At 31.8% G+C, this 24,970-nt stretch overlaps 1 protein-coding gene across 1 annotated transcript; it reads right to left on the reverse strand.

The window, feature by feature from the left end:
* Positions 1–5,117: 5,117 nt before the first annotated feature.
* LOC138335333 (protein lev-9-like) lies at positions 5,118–24,897 on the reverse strand. The gene is made up of 10 exons (XM_069284369.1): positions 24,758–24,897; positions 23,739–23,882; positions 18,131–18,379; positions 14,568–14,741; positions 13,744–13,914; positions 10,354–10,536; positions 9,802–9,956; positions 7,550–7,636; positions 6,085–6,179; positions 5,118–5,402 (listed from the first exon to the last, which is right to left on the reverse strand). The coding sequence occupies exons 3-10, from the start codon at positions 18,309–18,311 to the stop codon at positions 5,390–5,392; spliced, it is 1,059 nt and encodes a 352-aa protein (XP_069140470.1). The 5' UTR covers positions 18,312–18,379; positions 23,739–23,882; positions 24,758–24,897; the 3' UTR covers positions 5,118–5,389.
* Positions 24,898–24,970: the final 73 nt, after the last annotated feature.

Genomic DNA, 24,970 nt, shown 5'->3' on the forward strand with positions numbered 1-24,970 from the left:
TACATTACATACCTTTACCATGAGCCAAGAAAACGACGACATCGCCATACGAGATTTTCGGTATCGTAAAAATGACGTCAATCTGGTGAATGTGACGTCACCTTTTAGCGGGACTGAATTACTTTCACTCACAACAAGGTTAAAGTTCGGGGTAGGGTAAGAAAATGTTCCGTCAGATGTGGAACAAATTTACGGAATCGTTTCGACGGATAAAGCATTTCGTATTGACGGATAAAGCACAAGTTTATCCGGCAGTAGTTATCCCTCAGTATGTAGGGCAGTTGCAGGATAAAAGATATTTCAGCGCACATTTCAATCATCTTTTCATCTTTATGAGCCTGTAATACCTGCATTTCTACATATGATGTATAGCATGACTATATCCTGGAGTAAAAGAAGTTTGCATTTGCATCCAAACAACTTCTCTTTTTATTCACAAAAATTGTTAATGACACTCGAAATACACTTATAACTACTGTGTTCTGTTGTTTTATATCAGTAAAATGGTGGCAGATTCAACATCCATGAGGGAGGGGAGGGAGGGGATGGGAAGGAGGGGAGGGGTGTTGTATGGGAGAATGAGGGTAGTAGTTGGCAGGTACTGATCATTGGTCGGTGTGGTTTTTTTCTGCGGGTACTATAATAATGATAACAAGAGGCCCAAGAGGCCTTGACGGTCACCTGAGTGCTGCTACAGAAAGAGCATTGCAAAGTTGGTTCAAATCTGTAAAAAGTATTTACGAATCAGAATAAACTTTAAAGTTGAACCTTCGTATTAGAATTTTTATTTTTTGTTTTTCATTTTGATAGTTAGTGTATTATGTTACCAAACCTTATTGCTTAAAATTCCAATTTGCTTTGCCAACGTTAAACAACAAAACCAAACTAGAAGCCAGTCAGTATCAGTAATTTTATAAATTTCACTTTTTAATCTATGAAGATTACTTGGTTCCATCAAACCTGTGAATTCAGAAGCAGATTTTTGAAATTTTAGCCATTTTGACCCAATTTGGCCCCGCCCCTCTGGTCCCTGGGGGTCAGCCAGGACGAATATGGATGTGGTGTTAAAATGCTATTTCAGGCTAATACTTCTTACCCAGTTTGACTCATTTCCTATAAAAAATAAGCAAATAACATTCATAAATGTGTTTTTCCTATATAAACTTTAGTAAACTTGACCCCCTCCCCAGGGGGAAACATGAAACCCCAGGGTCCACATAATTCCCCATTTTCGTAAAGGACCTTAAGACCTCTCCATCTATGAAGAGTATTTGATTCTACCAGTTCCAGAATTTCGAAAAAAGATTTTTGAAGTTTTAATCTATTTGACCCCTTTTGGCCCCGCCCCTATGGCCCCTGGGAGACAGTTATGGAAAATTTGTTAATAGGATTCAATGGCCATTTCGTAGGGATAATTCTGACAATATTTAACAAATTCTACAATAAATGACCAAATAATGCTCCAAAATGTGTTTTCGCTATATAAACTATAATAAACTTAACCCCCTCCCCAGGGGGAAACCTGATACCCCAGGGTCATATAATTCACAACTTTGTAGAGGGCCTTGAGACCTTTCAATCTATGAAGACTATTTGATTATGCCATTTCTGGAATTTCAGAAGAAGATTTTTGAAGTTTTAGCCTATTTGATTTTATTTGATATTTGTTTTCTTCTTTATTTGAGGCATCTCCAAAATATCGTATTTATAAAAATGTTGTAAATAATATTACTTAGCATTTTTTTCACGAAATATATTCCAAAACAATAATCTTTGTCTTACAGCTCTTTAAATTTGTTTCAAGAGGAAGTGAATTCATCGCCGCATAAAATTGACCAGAGCAATATTCAAACCTTAATACATTTAGAAAAGAATATATATACAAGGATTCAAAATATAATTTTAACTATTTTACAATTAGAACAGAATATATATACATTATAAAAGGGTAACAAATACAATTTCAACTACTATACTATTAAATAAGAATATTTGTAGCAGAAAAAAACCCATTACAATTTTAATTATTATCTGATTAGAAAAAAAATATATATATAAGGATATAAAATATAATTTTAATTATTTTACTATTAAAAAGAATATATTTTTAAAGAATAATTTTTATTGTTTGTTGTTTACTGGTGTGTAAACCAGCGCGTCATGTTGAAATATCTTTACAAAAAAATGCAGTTAACACACCAGTAAACAACAAACAATAACAATCATTTCTTATATTTACATTTCGACCGACCATTTCATTAAGAATTAAGAGTTCAAATAAAATACAACTCAATGTTTTTTCAATGTTATACATTTGTTGGACAGCCGGTCAATTGATGAAATCCCGGAACAGTTGGCTTCAATTTGGCGGGAAATGTTGTCAAACTCAGAAAGTACACAAAATATAGTTCCACATTAACTTGTTCTTTTTTTCATCCTATTTATACAATATTTAACTTGCTGATATATACATAAGGTATTTGCTGATATATAATTTAAGATTTACATAACATTCATACATGCAGTATATTGAAGATTTGTCATACAGATACAATAGACCTAATCGGATGCGCATTCACACTTCTTGCGGAAGTCAGTGTTCCGGAGTGTATTCTTGCGCTGTAACCACTGCGTAAGGTTATATTGCAAAATAGCAAAGAGAAAACGGGAATGTAAATATTCAAGGATACCCTACTATTTAAAAATATATAAACAAGGATAAAAAAATAATCTGAACTATTATACTATTTGAAAAGAAGATATATAAACAAGGATAAAAAATACAAATTGTGGCTAATTCACAATTAGAACGATTCATAATGAATTAGGAAAACAGACATCAGTGGTATTGTCTTGATTTTAATTGTAATTAGTTTATAATTACTAACTGCAATATTAAATTACCTGGGTTAGATGTTAATCCATTCGTCGTTATAATGGTTTAACTTTTTATTAAAACCAAAACAATTTCCTTTCTTCAATCCAGTTGTTTGTAAAATAATATGTTATTTCTGTCTCCGTGTTTAGCCTATGCTTGATTAAAATCCAAATTATTTATAGTTGTTTTCGTTCACATATTTTGAACTGAGTGATGAGGTGTTCTCTAAAAAAGTTAATAAGATGTAACTCTCCATTTCTAATGGCTTGTAGATATGATGTAACTCTCCATTTGCAATGACTAGTAGATATGATGTAACTGTTCATTTCCAATGACTAGTAGATGTTTCTAACTGTCCATTCCAGTTATAAGTAGATGTGACGTTACTAATAATTTCAAAGATAAGAAGATATGATGTAACTGTCCATTTCAACGTAAGTAGATAAGATGTAACTGTCCATTTCAAAAATAAGTTGATAAGATGTAACTGTCCATTTCCAATGATTAGTAAAAATGATATTACTGTCAATTTCAAATGAATAGTAGATATGATGTAACAGTCCATTTCCAATAAGTAAATATGACGTAACTACTATTTCAGTGATTAGTAGATGTGATATAACTCTCCATTTCAAAGATAAGTAGATATGATGTAACTATCCATATCAACGATTTGTAGATTTGATGTAACTGTCCATTTCAACGTAAGTAGATATGATGTAACAGTACATTTTAAAGATAAGTTGATAAGATGTAACTGTCCATTTCCAATGATTAGTAAAAATGATGTAATCATCCATGTTAAATGAATAGTAGATTTGATGTAACTGTCCATTCCCAATTATTAGTAGATTCATGTATGACGTAACTGTCCATTTTATGTGACTAGTAGATATAATGAAAATGTCCATTTCCAATTTCTAGTAGATATGATGTAACTATCCATTCCCAATTATTAGTAGATTCATGTATGACGTAACTGTCCATTTCATGTGACTAGTAGATATGATGTAACTCTCCATTTCAAAGATAAGTAGATATGATGTAACTGTCCATTCCCAATTATTAGTAGATTCATGTATGACGTAACTGTCCATTTTCAATAAGTAAATATGACGTAACTAACTACTATTTCAGTGATAAGTAGATATGATATAACTCTCCATTTCAAAGAGTAGATACATGATATGATGTAACTGTCCATTTATCAACAATTGTAGATTTGATGTAACTGTGCATTTCAAAGTAAGTAGATATGATGTAACAGTACATTTTAAAGATAAGTTGATAAGATGTAACTGTCCATTTCCAATGATTAGTAAAAATGATATTACTGTCAATTTCAAATGATAGTAGATATGATGTAACAGTCCATTTCCAATAAGTAGATATGACGTAACAACTTTCAGTGATTAGTAGATGTGATATAACCTACTATATCAAAGATAAGTAGATATGATGTAACTATCCATATCAACAATTTGTAGATTTGACGTAACTGTCCATTTTCAATGTGACTAGTAAAATATAATGAAAATGTCCATTTCCAATTTCTAGTAGATATGATGTAACTATCCATTTCCCAATTATTAGTAGTTTCATGTATGACGTAACTGTCCATTTTATGTGACTAGTAGATATGATGTAACTCTCCATTTCAAAGATAAGTAGATATGATGTAACTGTCCATATCCCAATTATTAGTAGATTCGTGTATGACGTAACTGTCCATTTCAATAAGTAGATATGACGTAACTACTATTTCAGTAAAAAATGATGTGATATAACTCTCCATTTCAAAGATAAGTAGATATGATGTAACTATCCATTCCCAATTATTAGTAGATACATGTATGACGTAACTGTCCATTTTCATGTGACTAGTAGATATGATGAAAACTGTCCATTTCAAATTTAAGTAGATATGATGTAACTATCCATATCCAACGATTAGTAGATACATGTATGTAACTGTCCATTTCCAATAATTAGTAAAATGATGTAACTCTCCATTTCAAAGAAATAGTAGATTGATGTAACTGTCCATTCCCAATTATTAGTAGATACATGTATGACGTAACTGTCCATTTTCATGTGACTAGTAGATATGATGAAAATGTACTTCCATTTCAAGATAAGTAGAAAGATTGTAACTATCCATTCCCAATTATTAGCAGATACATGTATGACGTAACTGTCCATTTTATGTGACTAGTAGATATGATGTAACCTGTCCATGTTAAATGAATAGTAGATTTGATGTAACTGTCCATTCCCAATTATTAGTAGATTCATGTATGACGTAACTGTCCATTTCATGTGACTAGTAGATATGATGTAACTCTCCATTTCAAAGATAAGTAGATATGATGTAACTGTCCATTCCCAATTATTAGTTGATACATGTATGACGTAACTGTCCATTTCATGTGACTAGTAAATATGATGAAAATGTCCATTTCCAATTTCTTGTAGATATGATGTAACTGTCAGTTTTGCTGAGTTGAATGTTTAATTTATTTGTCTACAAAGAAATCAATAAAAGGTTATTTACGTTATATATAACAATCATAAAAAGCATTCATTCAACCTATCAAAAACACTTGTTTCTTATCTTTTTAAATCATATTACAACAGAAACCAAATATTAAGAAAATAAAAATGCAAAAAAGGACACACACAAAATCAAGTCGGGTGCGTTTTCTCTCTATGATAGATGTTGTGTTGTCTTATCACGTGATCAACTTCGGTAATTCATGTACAGATTGGAATAGATCGGAACAGCTTGGTATACTCCGAGCTATTTTAAAGGTGCACACGGGAAAGTAAATATCTAAATTTAATTATCTAATATACGTTGAGAATACGAAAATTAAAAAGTCGGTAAATTTCAAAGTTTAAAAAAGGGGCAGAGAAAAATCTGTAGAACACTTGAAAAGTTTTTTTTGTCTATTACCATAAGAGATCAAGTCATAGACTATATAACTTTAAACAGAATTTTTATCATGATAAATGAATAAGACTAACGGGAGATAAAATTACTTATGAAGTTACTTATATATCATCGACATGTATATACAAAATGTACATCGAAGCTTATGAAAGTAGTTCGGTATTCAAAATACGAATATTTTTACCTTTGAAAGATTTTAATGATAATGTAATTACACAATGAGACATAAATTGGTGTGATATTTTGTACTCACAATAAACGACTAGTAAACTCTTCACGTTGGCGATCACTTTTGTGGCTCAGAAGCTCGCCGAGGGCATAGGTTAACCCTTCTACGCTGATCATCATCTACAAATTATAAAAAAAAAACCAGACCCTTCATTTTATCATTGTCTTTGTTAAAGAAGAATGATAGTGTTTATGTATTAATCAGAGGAACAGATAAATTAATATTATTCCTTGCTATTCCCACGTTGAAATATCGTATTTTACTTCAATTTCAAAGTATTTCAAATATTTAATGACATCCCGAATGAGGTACCGATTGCAGAGACAACGAAAGTAAAACAAATGATTTGATATGATTTTTTGTGTTTATTAGACAATTAAGCAAAAAAAACACCGATCCTATGATGATACACCGTCGACGAAAGGTAATATACAGATATATATCATATATGCAAGATTAACTGCAATTATTGTCCAAATGAAAAATATTAATTATGTCCTGTCGGCGGTGGAGCATTTTAATGTAAGTCCAGACTGCTATATAATGGAATTTGAACATAATCCCTTTGTGCTATGTTAAGGTTGTGGCAATCATAGAGGGCGTTTAAAAGTTGTGCCATAGACAGTTAACAAAACAAATCACTAGAAGATGTTCCACCGCCGACGGATCATAAACGATACCCACCATTTGATCAATAAATAATAGTGTTTACATGTGTCTTATTAGCACAAAAATGCATATACAAATTAATCCATTCAATCAAGTCTTAAAGATGTTCCACCGCCGACAGAGCATAATAAACCGTGGCTCGTCATTGGAACAACATTTGGTATTAACTCATAACTAACTAACATAGAAACAATATGGAAATAACCTGTACTGATTTTGGTTGATGCTACATTTCATATAGGGCATAGTGTTATGGACATTTTCGAGACGCAATTTATTGTTTTTGATATTTTTACCTGAAAGTTAAATGAAGATCAATTTTTGCAATGGTCGTAGCGGTATAAATTAGTAACTTTTGTTAACTAACTAACTGCACCTGTTTTTGACAGTGAAATTGACATTCGTCAGCGATGTAGCATCTTTAAAATATTTAAAAGTTATATATTCAATAATACATATTACATAATATATCATAATACATATAAAGAGGAATCCATTCAACTATTCGGTAGATCGGAACACGATTTCAAATGATGAAATCCAATTGGTCAACACTGATATATATATTGTATTCTGTACTTGCATATTACAGAGTTATCTGCGGGTAGGTATTGATTGTCATGTGTGACGTCATGTGTTTGCAAGCGTTACGTCATATTTTTCAAGGAAAGCGACTTGAATTTCGCTCACAAAATAATGACGTCACAATGGATACCTACCCGCAAAGGAGACAACTCTGTAATCTGCAAAGACGGCATTGAACAGGAATCGTTGAAAACAAAAGGACACCGGGACAAATATATCAAGATAATACTCATACCGAATTTAATATGAACATGTCATATATTTCCTCTTTTATAAAACCAATGGTCAGTTTTGTCAAATCTCCAACATCGAGAAATGTTTCCTGAAATGATAAGAATCCGTTATAGATAATATTCCAATATATTCCGCCATATGAGGTGGATCTTACAATTCCCTAATGGATCGAATTTCTTCAGTCATATATCTGCATGGATATCCGCTTTTATGTCCGTTCTACTTATAGTGTTGTGCATTCAATGTACACCGGATAAGAGTATATTAGGCTATGAACGCCCATGTGACCAGATGGGCGTTCATAGTCTATCCCCATCTGGGGATACACATTTTATGTAAGTTTTCCTGTTACAATATAGCCTAAATGTTAATATTCTAGTTTTAAAATGAATAACAATGTTAAACCAATATATATTTAACTTAAAGTTATATGTGCCGTAACTGGACGAAAATTTTGACTTGTTGTTTTTTCTTCATTAATCTATTGAAAACCGTAAGGTTTGATGAATTAAGTCGTGAAAATCATTCAAATGGTTCCAGATGTCTGACTAACGTTAGTTGCAACACATAATTTAAGTAATTTAAAATCGTTGGTTTTTATGCCTTATATATGTTTTAATGGAAACATACCTGCAGATATCACTTTACAATGACTAATAACATTATAAAAATGCTAAATGAAATTGTAGACCACGATTTGGCTTTATGGTCCGACCGTATGTACTCATTTCACTTCACTATAGATGTACATATAATGATTTTTGGCAGTACTGCCAAAAATCATTTTCATCTCTTATATGTATTCGTAAAATTAAAACGTAAGATTTGAAAATACTGTAATTCTCAAAATGTTGGTAACGTTTGGTAATAAATAACATATAAAAAGCTCATCTTGATTCGTGAGTATGAAAAATACGGCACATATAACTTTAAAATAGCAACATAAGAGTGGTGGGATTATTCATATTGTTATTTTTAAAACTAACGAAATAATTTATTCATAATTTCAAACTTCAGAAAAAGATATTAATCAAATCACAGTGATTCAAATGCTTGAAGAGCTTGGGGCACGCTCATAACTATAGATGTAAATATCTATGAGAAAAATCCATAAGTGTCTCCCTTACCATGAGATTACATTCTTAAGGATGTATTCTTCTGAGGTTTCAGTCCCGTTGAAGTCTCGTTTCGACAAAAAACAAAGACGTTATGAGATTTTCAAATACAATTTATCAATATCTGTAGCAAGTTGCCAGTTGCAAATTTTGTCAAGAAATTATATTTCTATTCTCAGTAGATTTTTTTATACAGGGATTTAAAGAAATGGCCAATTTGGCGGCCATTTTGAAATTGTGTCTTTTTTCGCTTTGAGTAGAGCCACAGTTTTACCATTTTTTACTGAAATTGTTTTTACTTAAATCATCACTGCGCCAGCATTTTTTGGCTGTATCTAGCTAATTTTTGCTGTAAATCTTTACTAGGTTCGTGGTAATTAAAATAATGAGCATTAATGCGTGAAATAATACACTTTTGTCATTTTATTTTTACATTTAATGGTATTTTGAGTACTTTTATTTTTTACTCTAAAATATTGAAAAACAACAAATATTCAAATGGGGCAAAAAAGTAAGCACACGGACCCCCATTTTTTTTGCCTGGTTTTAGAAAGAACAACCCTTTCCCTATTGATATGCAAAATAATAACAAAACTTTAATACAAGAACTTTTTCTAATAAACGGTTAAATTTGGCAAAAATGCCTGAAAATGGTGCATTTTGTAGCTCAAAATTAAGGGGTAGGGGTAGCATATGTTGTTATTCTGTGAAAAAATATGAGTCTAATTAATCAAAACTGGTATAGTTTTAAAGAAGACAACTGTGAAATAAATTTTACAAACATCCATACATATCAAACACCTCATGAGGGAATTATGGCTTTAATCTCTTGTGTATGTGGTCAAAACGCCAAAATTCCCATAAAATCCAGTATTTTGTCAACAAGGTATCTTTGAGTGACAATAGCTCAAAAACGACCACACGGACATATGTTATTTCTTCCATTTTCTTTTATGGTATGAACTCATTTTTCCAAAACTCTATATGAGAAAAAAAGTTTAATACAAGAAAATTTTGACTTCTCAGAGGAGTACATCCTTAAGACGATTTTCCAATGTCTTCAAGTTTAATATTAAAACAAAAACAGAAAATTGGTATCAATTAATCATGGAATGAGTACACAAACCTTACAAATTACCTCATAAACAGTCTCACCAACCATATGTAGAGGCACAGAAGATGGGAATGTGAATTCAAAAAATCCCTCTTGTCCATAGACAATCATGTAAACCTGATCAGAAGCGATAGTATGTTTGACACTCATAACAAAATGGTACGTTCTTGTAGGTGAACCTGCGCGAACAAATATATACTATAATATAACAGCATCAAGAGTTACCATTCATATACTTATAAATCCAAATTAAAGTGACGTTTGTTCTATCAGGCTCGAAAATATTCTATTATTTCGTAATTGAATTGGGAAAACGATTGGCAGAGTATGTCCTATTTATATACAATCAATGATCATTCTTTTAGGTCAATGTCATTTATTTAAAAAAACAACTTGTAGATCTTCTGTCTTAGTACAATGTATAGCCATTAATCAAATGTCAAATCCTTGGAACTTTCGGATGAATAGAATAAACCATTTCAATGAAAGAAGACGAAGAAGAGGGCGAAGTGACTACAAAAGAAGTTTTTTACAATAAACATTTTGTTGGCCAAACTTCAAGTATCTTTTACTTACAGACCATAGCGATGGTTCCCGACCACGTGCCCCCCAGTATACAAGTTAGAGTACTGCTGTCTCCTCCAGTATTGATGAAGGTGGAATCACACGTGAAGGTTGCGACACTCCCCACGGAGAGAGATGATGCATCAACATTTCCATTAGTAATGGCGATCGGCGATTCGCATGGCTTAAGGGTACCTTTATCCACAAATACAAAATCATTTAGCAAACAAATTTTTCATAAGAATCAAAAACAAAATAGAAAGTTATATATAAATGACTATGTATGAATTTGACAATTTAAATTTCCCTATATCACAAATGCTATATGATCATGATGATGTCAACATTGGGACAATGACAAGCCGTCAAGCAGACCAAAATCGCCACCAATCACAATTCGCATTTGAAATTCATTAAAATACTGTTTAGTTCAGTTGTACTAAAGCTATTTTATAAGTGTGAATACACAGCTTAATTGTTTAATTGTTTGTGTTCTTGGTTTCTAAAATGAGAACATATCTTACTCATTTCTGATAACTTAACAGTGAAATTAATTCAAACAAGTTGTAATATTTCTGATCAGTTATAGGCTTTTTTAAGGCAGCAAATGATTCGAATAACGAATAACTGTCTAACTTTACTTTTGGCCGGTTTATGTAAATTAAGACGTTTATTCGTTATTCAAACATCACCTTGTTTTGACGGATGCAGCGAAATTAAATTAAGGTGGTTTTTTTAATTCTTTGGAATAACTATAATTTTTCGGAGTTTTCAAGTAAATAATCTGAGAGTTTAATTGTCTATAATAATTTGTTTTACTTATGCCAAATCTTCAGTTGCGCTCTAATTTATAAACTTTTATCTCCGATGCATAAGAAGTAAAAAATAAGAATTTGACACTTTTATAATTCATCTGAAGCATTATACTAACTAGGGGAACGAGCCCTGAGCTCCAGGTCAGAAATTGGATCCCCGGGTCAAATAACACATCTTATACACATTATCAGCCGTATATACGGTCACAGGCAGTGGGAAGACGTGCTCGTGCACGACTATTGAAGTTGGTGCCCATACAACATTCCCATGGGGCCAACAAACAAACATGCTATCGGCTGTAAAAAAAATTGAGGCATATATACGAAACGTTTTGGTAATTGTTGGTTTGCAATGACGACTGTTTCAAGATGGCAGGTATGTTTACAAGGCAATATTTGACCGTTCGATATCATAGGTGTATCTGCATGCAATAATGTCGTAATACACGTCTTTTATCTTTATTCTGGGACATTGGTTCAATGTTCGATCATTGTATGTTTGTGATTACAAAACAAATAACTGAAACGTATATTGGGCCTTTAAGACGATGTCATGTGTTTTCTTTTTGCTGAACTGTCAATAACTGCTCATTATTTTCGCGCGCAATTTGAGCTTGCGTACATCTCAGGCGATCAGAAATTGCGTAATACGTGTAAGATAACGTGTAAAGCCGTTAGATAAAAAACGGGAATTAATTCGAGAAAATTAGTTGGATTATAGAAACGTTCTCTTAACAAATATCACAAAGTACTAGTAGGAAAACTTATATCTGAGAGGACAACGTTTAAATAGTTTCGCTATTCTTACTTTTTTTATCTTCATCATTTTAATCACGTTCAAATATATTTAAAGAATATTTTTCATTTTTTGTTGTTGTTTACTGGTGTGTAAACTGCATTTGTTGGACAGATATTTTAAATGTCTGTCCAACAAATGCGGTTTACACACCAGTAAATAACAGAAAATAATAATCATTCCTTACATTTACATTTCAACCAACTATTTCTTTTAAATTTAATTTTCCGATTAAATAACACTGTGTATTTTCAACGATATACGATTGATGTACCAGCCGGTTAATTGATCGAATCAAATTCAAATTCTTTATCTGTTTTTCAACTTATTTGCTTTTTACAAAGAATAATATAAAAATTCAATTAGCATACATACAGGATATGTTTAGAATGGACAAAGCATTACATTAATGAATTTCTCAAAATAGTTGCATTATAAATATACTTACTAAGTAGATTTAATTCTTTTATATTTGCAGTACTCAAAAGTTTGGTTAATTTAAATACAGATGGTTTTTCTCAATAATGTCTTTTTCATAAATTTCTTTCTAATATCTTGGTAAATTGGACAAATTAGAATAAAATGATATTCGTCCTCAATATCACGATGAGGGTAACAAAACTTACAAACACGCTCGCTTCTATCTAAATTTGAAAAGACGTCCAGATTCAATACACAAGTTATGTGCCGATAACCTTATTTTTGTCAATACAATGCGATTTTTTGTTTGGGATATACTTTTTCAAATAAGTTTGTAAAACAACTTGATTCTCCAGGTGACGATATAAATAGCATTTAGAAGAGTTTTCTAATATAAATTACAACTCTTGAAAAGCTATATCATTAATTCTTTGTTTGATTATTGGTAAAATATTTGAAGGAACAACTTTATGCTGGTTTACCCAAAAATCACCAAAACCATGACTGTACAATATATCTTTAACAAATTCTACCCAATTAAATACATTGTTCGTTTTTGGTAAATTCAATGAAACATTATAGGCAGTTTTTCAAATACAGTTATTAGAATTTATAATTTTCAACCAGTATCTTATCATTCGATACTTTCTGCAATCCTCTTTATGTAACTTGCCACTTTTTTCTAAAAACCATTATTTTTGTTTTTTCTACAATCACAGTTAGATTCCACGTTTCACAATAATTATGTAGGTTGTCCAGCATGAATCCAGGAACAGCTGGCTCCAATTTGGTACAAAAAGTACACAAAATATAGTTCCACAATAAAACAATTATTTATTCCATTGTTGCAATATTTCTCAAATATTTTAGTTTCTGAAATATAATTTAAGATATTTATTACATTGAACTTGTTTAATTGAAGAATCAAAAATACAGAAACAGTATGGGCCAAATCTGATGCGCATTAACACTACTTGAGGAAGTCAGTGTTCCAGTGTATGTATTCTTGCGCGAAAGCCGACTGAGTTTACACAAGTGTAAACGATTTCACATTTCGAAAGTTATAAAATATGTATTATTAATTAATATTATTGAATACCTTTGTTTTTAAATTCTAATCGTATTAACGCAAAGTAAGTTGTTGACAGTACCAGATAAATCGATAGTAAAACGTCTTTTGTGACATTGGTAATTTTAAATTCATAGATATGTACTACTGCTAATTCCCTATTTATTACCTGTCAAAATTTGTGGATGGAACCTTTACGTTATATTCCGATTGTCCCGAAATATAGTTGATTTTTAGGTCGTTACAATTGCACCTCTGATATATATTTTCATGTTTATTAACTGAGAAAAATGTATACTTACATTCCATGTTGATTTCTCCTGCCCACGTGCCGCCTAGGACACAGGTGCGCGTGTTTAAGCCTCCCCCAGTATTGATGTAGTGGGTGTCGAACGCATACGTCGTGGTTCCTCCGACAGATAGTGACGTCACATGGGGGATTCCATTCGAGAGTGGAGGAGGGGAGGTACAGGCTACAAATGGTACCAGAAAACCTTATCAACTAAATTAATTAAATAGATCATCAAAGAATACCACAGAGGTATATTCGACAATGGATGACACGTTCTTTTCTGACATATTTTTTTGGATATTTTGAGAACAAGTTTTACCCTAACCCAGAAAAAATGAGAATAGGCTGTTGATCAATAACAAATAAAAACATGTCTGAAATTTTAGTTGTTAAGTTTTGTTTGCCGCTGCAAAAATAATCAAATATGATTACAAATAGATATTATATGTGTATTTTCGAAAAAAAAAGAAACTGACAGAATCTTAGTTAAAAACTAAATTCAAACTCAAACAGATACTTAATTGATTAAAACTAAATACAACATTGATTTATTATCGACAGGTACAATGAGAATAAAACCCAATTAAAAACCTGGGTTTTAAAACAGTTCTCTACTTATATAATTAAGCATAGATAGTTTTCTTTCAAAAGATTTACAAATGGCCTCTTTGATTTCGGTCATTGCTTCAAAAGGCAATGTGTACAAGACTTAAGTTGTTATCAGATGATTATAATTCATACACTGTAGAGATTTGTTCTTTTGAAAAAGACATATTGCTTACAATAATGGCATATTCACATTTCTCATTATCAAGCAATTTTGGTTTTGCTTACGTATGAGAACGCATGCGTAATTGATCGGTGCCCAAGTCTCGTCTGATTGACACGTGATCTCGTTTGGTGCATCCGGCGGGGAGGTCTTGTAGCCGAAGTCACATTCGTACTCAGCGTTACAGCCAGTATACTGTTGTAATGTGGCGTTCGATATGTGTCTAGGTGTAGCACATTCTGTTACAAAATAACTTACAAAAATGTTCATTTATCATAAAGAAAACAACATAAATTATCTTAAAATCTTTGTTTACAACCCGTTATTATTTCGATAACTAGTACGATGAGTGTGTACACTTTCATCTTCACCTTTTCTTACGAAGGTATCTGTGTACACATCAAAATTTACACATATTACATTATATCGTTAAGCAACTTTCTTACGCCTGCGATTTCTTTCGAGAATCTTGCTATTTAGTAGGTTAATAAGTGAAAGATTATCTCAGCGAGTTGGTCTTTCACATTTTTTGCACAAATAAATTCAAAGATACATGTATTTCCATTAAATTTGAAATCGCCGAAACCTAATTTCCTCAAAAAAAATCGCCAAAATTTAGTAATCATTACATAAAACATGTTTTCAAACATGAAGAATTGAGTTTCTGTTTCTACAATAGTTTGATGTTCATGGAAAAATAGTAATTCACAAAATTGTAAGAAATGGTTTCTAAATGTATTTATCTTCGTATCAGTTGAATTCACTAAGTTTTAACATTAACTTTTAATTGTATATTGAAAAAACTTGTGTCAGATCTATTAGGAACATTTATCGGTAATGTAAACCTTTTTTACATTTTTATAATTCAAACATGTTATTGCGTTTCTTTCATTTTTAATCTGATGTATTTAGATAAGTGTTCATCCATTTTTAAATTTAGTGAATTAAGCTATTTGTTGAGCAGATATAAATTAGATTAAAAAAATTGTTCACTACTTCATACAGTAAACAATTTGAAAAATATAATAATTACAGCCTTATAAAGATATATTTCATTTGTAATGACAAGTAGAATTTTTTTTAGAAATAAAACATGAAACATTCCACTGTAATGTAATTATGGGTCTTTATCCGGTTACACCAAATTTCAATTTGTAATTTTTCAATTCGATTCAGGGTTAATCACAATGAAACGAAAAATTTTCAAAAATTTCCTCCGTTAATAATTTTGATAATTTTACAGCATAAATCTTGAATTTCATAAATACATTACTTTGTTTAAATTTACTAAGTTGAAAAACAACTTTGCAGAAAATTAGTACTTAAAAGGTTTGGATTAAAATGAAACTTTGTCGGTCGATAGCTAAATAATGTCATGTATTAGGGCCCTAAACACATGATATTGACAAAATTAGGTATGAATGACATTTAAAGGTAATTCAGTCAAGAGGGTAATTAAAATATACACGGCAAAAAAGCGATGTATTCCCAGTTATGTTATCAAAATAAAGGAGACGTTCATTTTTTTTGTGAATGTGCGAAAAGCCTTTCATGTGTCAAAATGCAATGTATCATTTCGCTTTGTTTGGGAATTTTAAACGTTTGTGTTTTAAAACAACTTGTATGCACAATGTCCTTGAAATATTTAGTAATATAAAGATTGTCTAAATAGCTTGTGGTTTATCCCACAATTCTGACAAAACCAATTCCTAATTACAGTGGTTTTTATGTCCATCAAATTGAATTGCTAAAAAAATTTTATCTTTGGTTTACATCCGAAAGGTTAATTTAGTTCTTTGTTTACCCGGGAACATCACCAAAAAATGGGTACAATTTACATATTGTAACCTGCTTAACTCGTAATTGATCAACGATTTGTAATTACAACTGATAACATTAAAATACCAAATAATGACGTGGAATATGTCAATATTATGTCATATGTTTCAAAGAAATGTAGAACAATACTATTAATGTCAAATTATTATTTTGGCTTAGCTTTACAGAACATAAAAGATTTAGAGTCAATTGTCAACAATTACTTAAAAATGCTCCTTTAGGCCGACAGAGCAATATCAATGAATTACATTTTGGCAACACAATTGTGTTTAATCGTGTTTTATATATACACTGTATCTTCTTATGTAACACCCAAAATTCGTGAAAATCCATTTATTTTGCCTTTTGGTCTACATGCACAATTAGTAATGACCATTCCGATTAATGATGATTACCATCCTGAAACAATGTCATTCTTGTTTTGTTTAAAAAAATCAAAGAAAAGGATTTGTAGGTTAATTAGTGAAAGATTATCTCAGAAGTAAACATTTCCTGGAGATTTAGTTTAATGGTAACGTCAAAGAATGTAACAATTTCGTAACTGAAAAATAATTAAAGTAAAAGTCGTTTGCCTGATGTTTCTAACAAGTGAAACAATTCAATAATTGGAGAAAAAAAGCAAAGAAAAAAAAATGATATTCTGATCAAATTGTATGATTAATTAATATATTGGTTTTAATTTGTAAATTTCAATATTTCAAGGTTTTGAGTAATTCCACTAATTATTCGACTAACAAATCTTTTGTGGTAATTTAACATTTCGATTAACTTTTGCTTATTTCCCAATTTATCTTGTCAAAATTTGTGGAACCGTTTAATATTCCATTCAAATCATTTTAGGTCTATATCAAAGTTCAAGTTTGATTTTGTTTTTATTGAAAGTAAACATTCCATGTTGATTTCTCCTGCCCAACGTTAGGAATGCGCGTATTTAAGCCTCCCCCATTAGTACGCATATCTGGTTCCTCCGACAATAAGGGCCCTATTAGGAGGGGAGGTACAGGCATCAAATGTACTTATGCCAAGTTAATTAAATAGAACATCAAACAATAGCTAGGTATAATTGGATGAAATAAAATTTTCATATTGCTTGAGAACATGAAATAGGCTTTGGGGTCAATACACTGAATATTGATTTATGTTGAAATTTTTAGTCCATGCAATCAAATACACCAGACTAAAATCTTCATTATGTATTATTTAGGAAAAGAAAAGGTTAATATTTTATTGTTTCAACAATTATATGACAATTGAACGAAAAAAATTTTAAAATAATTGTTAAAGCATCTGATTATTCGTTTTTTACAAAATGGCTAGATTCTCAAATTTCAATGGGTATCTTCATAGGTTTTAAAGGCAATGTAATTTACTTACAGTTGTTTAATTTATAAAACGGTGTAACTGAGGTAAATTGAAAAAGAATATTGCTTAAAAACATATATCACATTTCCAAATAAGCAAAATATGTAAACGCAAAGTAAATTTCTTGGTTAATAAGTGAAAGATTATCTCAGCGAGTTGGTCTTTCACATTTTTTGCACAAATAAATTCAAAGATACATGTATTTCCATTAAATTTGAAATCGCCGAAACCTAATTTCCTCAAAAAAATCGCAAAATTTAGTAATCATTACATAAAACATGTTTTCAAACATGAAGAATTGAGTTTCTAATTCTACAATAGTTTGATGTTCATGGAAAAATAGTAATTCACAAAATCATGCATATTCACAACACGCGTACAGGACGTTTTCAGTAAAGACAATCAAACGAAACTAAACGAAACGTACCTGTAAGTTTGTTGTATGCTACTTTGTCACCATTCCCGGAGATAAGAGCCTTGTTAAACATGTAACATGTTTTAGCGGAGCTGTCATAGACGTATGACGTACAATTACATCCGAGTTCTACACAGAGTGACGCACACCTCATCTTCGTACGGGAAGTTTTCTCTTCTGTCAATGTGTCCATGTTGCTGGCTATCGATACGTCGCTGACCACTCCGAATTTCCGTGAAACAATGTCTTCTTGTTTTGTTTCTAAACAGAAGAAAAGGATTTGTAGTAGTATGATACAGTCCAGGGATGGATATCGTGGCTGTGATAGTAACCCCTGGAGAGTAAGGTAACGTCAGAGAATTTCGCTCAACAATAATTACGTTAAAATCGATACCTGCCCACAAAGAAGGAAACTCTCCAATAAGAAAAAAAGGAAGAAATGCTTCTGATCTCATGATTGAAAACATGGTTCTAATTTAATCATTCATCAAGGTGAGTAATTCCACTAATTATTGTTTTGTTCTAACATTTCGTTCTTTATGAGTAATGGGTTCCGCCTTCTTTAAGAAGGTTCAAGAAAGTTCATGGCGTGTGAAATGAGATTATCCTGTAATGAATGCTATTATAATAGTACGATAATAGGAAGATAAGGGCCCTGTCATCATTGTCCTATGACAAGTAGACGATTTAGCAATAAAACATGAACTTACACTGAATATTAATTATGGGTCCAGCATAAACACAAATCTTCAGGGCCCAGTTGTTCATAAGGTGATAGGGTTAATCACAATTGAACGAAAAATTTTCAAAAATTAAATAATTTCTGATTATTCGAATTTTACAAAATCTTAGATATTTCAGAATTCTGTTCTTTACTTACTTGTTGAATTTAGTAAAGATAGAAAAACAACATTTGCAGAAAATAAGAAATATGGGAAATAATTCTATGATGTCGGTCGATAGCTAACATGATGTAACATGCTTGTGTTAGGGCCCTATCACATATTGACGTTTTAGTAAGCGTATGATAACATTTAAAGATGCTCCACCGCCGACAGAGCATAAATGATATTCATCATTTGAACAATAATTAGTGTTTAATCGTGTATATATACACTGTATATGTCTTATTAACACAAAAAAATATTATAAAATCATTTATTTTGCCTTTGGTGCATGTGCAATTAGTACTTCATTCCATATAGGATATATAGTGCCACGCAATTTTTTGGGATGCAATTAATTATTTTTTATATTTTTAATTTGAAGTAAAATTAGAAGCTCAAACTTTCCAATGGTGGTAATGGTGAAAAGCAAGTAACTTTTGTAACTGAAAAAATACTAAATCGTTTGCTCCTGTTTTTAAAAGTGAAAAAATACCCTTTGTCCACGATGGAGCATCTTTAAAGAAAAGCATTTAGAGAGATTGCTGAACTACACTATTTTCGCATAGGCAATTCAATATTTCAATTTTGACCAGATAAATATATAAAAAAAAACCACTACAAATGTGGAATTTAAATTAGAATTAACATTTCTTAGTTATAGAGCAGCATTTTCCGTTCAATTGTATCATCATTTATATCAAGTTCAATATGTTTTCTGTATTGAAGTTGAAGTATATTTGTGTAATGGTGTTCATATTCTTATAGTTCTTAGTCCAAAGCAAATCAAACAAAAGGTGTTTTGTATCCCTAAATCAATGAAGTTTTTTACTCTGCGAATGATAAACTTTGCTAGCTTGTTTTGAAATGAAATCGCGAAAATAAATTTGCCGCAAAAGAGAGTTGATTTACAGTATGAAATAGGCCATGGGCTAGGAGGGTCCCACATGCACCTCCCCCCTCCCCCAAACCTCCGAACCAATATTTTTCTTAACCCTTATGACCCACTGATCACAAATCAAAATGTTAACATTGCATAAGTTGGGATGAACTTCCGGTTATGACGTCATCAAGATGGCCGCCATCTCAAATTTCACTAAAAATGACAAATATTCATAACATTGACATTTTACAACTGAAGTAGACAAACGAGGTATCAAAATGACCACAATAGAACACTAAAAACATATCAGGACCAAATAAGCAAATATATGTAGTGATTTTTACGCAGGAAGTGAAAAAATAGGATTTTAAGCTCAAAAATGGTAATTATTTAGTAAATTTTTCATATTTTGCTTGACGCATCAAAAACGTTTTCCAACCGCAAACTAGTATTTCTAATTAGTTTTTTGTCCACTTATAAATCTGTTTAAACAAAAACAAGCAAAAAAAACAATATTAACATTGTATAAGTTCCGGTTATGACATTATCAAGATGGCCGCCATCACGAATTTCATTAAAAATGAAAAATATTCATAACATTGACATTTTTCAACTGAAGTAGACAAATTAGGTATCAAAATGACCACAATAGAACAACAAATACATATCAGGACCAAATCATCCAATATCTTTAGCGATTTGTACGTAGGAAATGAAAAAATAAGATTTTAAGCTCAAAAATGATAATTTTTCAGCAAATTTTTCATATTTTGTCTTAATGCAGCAAAAATGTTTCCCAACAATTATTATTGATCGTAATCAGTTATTTGATCTATTGTCATTCAGTAAAAACAACAACAAAATATATAGAAATGCAAAAGAGAATTATTGTTATACCATCATTTGGTTTACAAAGCATCACCGTTTGCGCCGAGACGACAGTTTCCTGGTGTCTTAGAATTTCCTGAATATAATAGTGGCTATTGAAAATTTAAATCTTAACAAAGAATTTTAGGTTGGCTGAATATCTAAGTGGGACTTCAAAATAATTCACTTTCATGTTCGAAATGTTGTACACTAGTAGCGTCTCAAACTGAATTATTACAGCAAAATGCCAACTAATAGCTATATGGTATCAAATTAAAACTGAGGTAATTCTGTCATACCGTAAATACCATGACACTTTCTGAAACGTTTTGTGCCTTTTAGAATGAGCACATCAGTGTTATTTCCTGTGTATAACGTCAGGAAATATCAGATGGTTACTTAACAGTGTCACATATTTCTTTCACTAGTTCTTTGTCTTCGATAGCGATGAGCTGATGAGCTGATGTGACATGACATTACCAGGTTGCCATCGTGGTTATAGCTTGTCAATCGTCCATGGCCAGAGTTAACATAAGAAACATCAGTGTCAGGGTTGTAGGAGCTCTTCCTGTTTCCAACCTAGTGATTCAAATATCGTATATGATGTTCCAGACTATCAGATCCACATTCTGCGAAGGTTTGAGCTGGTTCTCCTTATTTCGTATGAAGCACAATTCCTCATTCTTGTGAACCTTCAGTGACAATAGATGGCACAGGTTGATTCTTTGAGGTCATAAATGAGGTCTGCAGTGAAGTTCCACTATTTGCCAAGTCTGAAAAGCACTGTAGAAAATTTTATTTCTGGAGAGTCTTCAGTGGTCTCTTTACGCATACACCAGATGTGACACAACCAGCACATTCAAGGGAGTGAGAAAAGTCAGACCAATGAAAAACATTTAACATTAATGGCCTCATTAATGACCTCGATGATATCACCTGTGCCATTTATGGGCGCACGAGGGTCCACTAGATTAATGAATGGTACTTCATACAAATTATGGAGCTATGTGCTAAGGAGAACCAATTCCACCATTCGAATAAGGTGGATCTGGTGTAAATTCCATTATGCCGAAGAAGTCTGGAACAGTATATACGATATGTTAGAATCTGAGGGAGATCCCACATCTCTGAACCTATTGTTCCTGATATGATCTCTGGCCAAGGATGGGTTATGAAAGATGATAGGCTAGAACAACACTGGTAATGCACTGTCACATCAGCTCATCGACATTGAAGACAACGCAATGGCTTTCGACGAATTTGATACTGATATCTCGATTATTCTGATAATTTGGACTACCAGCTACCAGACATGCCGAGTCTCTTCAGTGGATGGAGCAGTAAGGCGAGAAAGCACGTACAATGATAATGGTTATCATTAAGAACCAGTGAAAGAAATATGTGACACTGTAGTAACCATCTAACATTTTGCCTATGCTATACATAGGAAATAAACAATGAATGTTCTCATTTTCAAAGACACAAACGTTCTGGAAAATGATATAAACAAAAACACAGGCTTAGATTACATTTGTTACTCTATCAGTAGGTATTGTGCTGTAATAATTATTTTTGAGACGCTGGTCAGCGTCAGCGATATCGAGTTCGAAAAATAGCATATGCCCATTATACGCACCTGGTGATGTTTGTAAACCTTATGAGGGTATAACAATAATTATCTTTTGCATTTCTATAGATTTTAATTTTTGTTGGTGTTTTCATTGATTTATTGATTGATAAGAAATCAAATAACTGAATACGAATAATGATTTGTTTTTGGCGGCCATCTTGATGACGTCATAACCGGAACTTATACAATGTTAACATTGTTTTTTTTTCTTGTTTTTGTTTAAACTGATTTATGAGTGGACAAAAAACTAATTAGAAATAATAATTTGCGGTTGGAAAATGTTTTTGTTGGGTCAAGCGAAATATGAAAATTTTTCTAAAAAATTACCATTTTTGAGCTTAAAATCCTATTTTTTCACTTCCTGCGTAAAAATCACTACATATATTTGGTTATTTGGTCCTGATATGTTTTTAGTGTTCTATTGTGGTCATTTTGATACCTCATTTGTCTACTTCGGTTGAAAAATGTCAATGTTATGACCATTTGTCATTTTTTAGTGAAATTTGAGATGGCGGCCATATTGATGTCGTCATAACCGGAAGTTCATCCCAACTTATGCAATGTTAACATTTTGATTTGTGATCAGTGGGTCATAAGGGTTAAAAAAATGTTGGTTTGGAGGTTTGGGGGGGTGCATGTGGGACCCTTCTAGCCCATGGCCTATTTGTTCCCTGCACTTACAAACACTTACAAAATGTATATAAAGCTATGAACAGTTAATTTTAATCACAAAAGTACAATTTCCTTCGCAAGGATAACACACATTTAAAACAATCAGTATTTACTTAACGTATATAAGTCAAAGAAATAATATCAATAGGATTTTCCAGATGACACGGGATCCTATCAAACATAAGTCTGTAGAATACGAATTATTTCAAATGGTATATATGGGACAAAGAAGTATTTCCAACCGTTTGGACAACAAATGTCAAATTTTCGAGGCGATCTGCCCCTTATCGTATATATTCGTCCTTCTTGGATCTTGTTAGAAACAAGAAAACAAGTCAGTGAACATTTATATTTATATGATACCAAATCATATGGATGTTCCCTTGATTAAGATCATTCAAATACAACAATACAAATATGCTAAAAACAACAACAAAAATGACATCTACAGATATATTTGAATATTTGGTGCCCTGCTAACCTGTTATTGCTGCGAATAACAACAAAGTCAACACTACTCCCCCTGATATACTGATCTGCAGGTGCAATATCTTCATTTTACAACGTTGAACGAAAGTCCTTCAAAAATGTATGAAATCTCAACATGCCTTCGAAGAGTAAAAAATCCTTATCCTGATTTCGATTCTTCGACTTTGAAAGGCAACACATGACATTGATGATTACCGTCTGTTACGATGTTAGGTAAATATCTTGATTGGCGAAACACACTGCTACGTTTGCTACCAAGGTGACTTTAGACAGGTTTATTTTCCGTACATGCGCAGGTGGACGTGAACTAGCTGAATGCGTGGGTTGATCTGCTAACGTCTAATGAGGATTAAATAAAACAGAACAAGATCACAGATTACTTATGATAAATAATTTATAGTTTCCATCGCCAATGCTGATTTACAAGACAGCCCTCAGCTGGTTGTAACTAATTGACAATAACAATCGATGGATGAGGTAAAAACAAATAATGTATTGCATCCCGAAAACAATCCGTGGCACTATACCCTATTGTTATTGCGCATGCACCAAAGGCAAAATAAATTATTTTATATCATAATATTTGTGTTAATAAGACATAGATATACGCGATTACACACCAATTATTGTTCAAATGAAGAATATCATTTATGCTCCGTCGGCGGTGGGGCGTCTTATAATGTTAGCATACGCTTACTAAAACGTCAATATGTGAGAGGGCCCTAACACATGCATGTTACGTCATGTTGGCTATTGACCGACATCATAGAATTATTTCCCATTATTTCTTATTTTCTGCAAAACCTGTTTTTGCATCTTTACTTTTTAACAACGAGTAAGTCAAAAAAGAGTTCTGAAATATCTTACAAGATTTTGTTAAATTCGAATAATCAGAAATTATTTAATTTTTGAAAATTTTTCGTTCAACTGTGATTAACCCTATCACCTTATGAACAACTGGGCCCAAAGATTTGTGTTTATGCTATAACAATAATTAATATTCAGTGTAAGTTCATATTTTATTGCTAAATTGTCTAAGCATCAAAGGACAATGATGACAGGGCCCTTATTTTCTTATTATCGTACTATTATAATAGCATTCATTACAGGATAATCTAATTTCACACGCCATGAACTTTCTTTAGGAAGGCGGAACCAATAACTCATAAAGATGGAAATGTTAGAACAAAACAATAATTAATGGAATTACTCACCTCGATGAAAGATAAAATCAGAACCATGTGTTCAATTATGAGATCAGAAGCATATCTTCCTTCTTTACTTACTGAAGGGTTCCCTCCTATGTGGGCAGGTATCGATTGTAACGTAATTATTGTTGAGCGAAATTCTCTGACGTTACCTTACTCTCCAGGGGTTACTATCACTGCCATAAAATCCATCCCTGGAATGTATCATCATACTACTAC

Source organism: Argopecten irradians, chromosome 11 (assembly GCF_041381155.1).
Source record: "Argopecten irradians isolate NY chromosome 11, Ai_NY, whole genome shotgun sequence".
Classification (NCBI taxonomy): domain Eukaryota; kingdom Metazoa; phylum Mollusca; class Bivalvia; order Pectinida; family Pectinidae; genus Argopecten; species Argopecten irradians.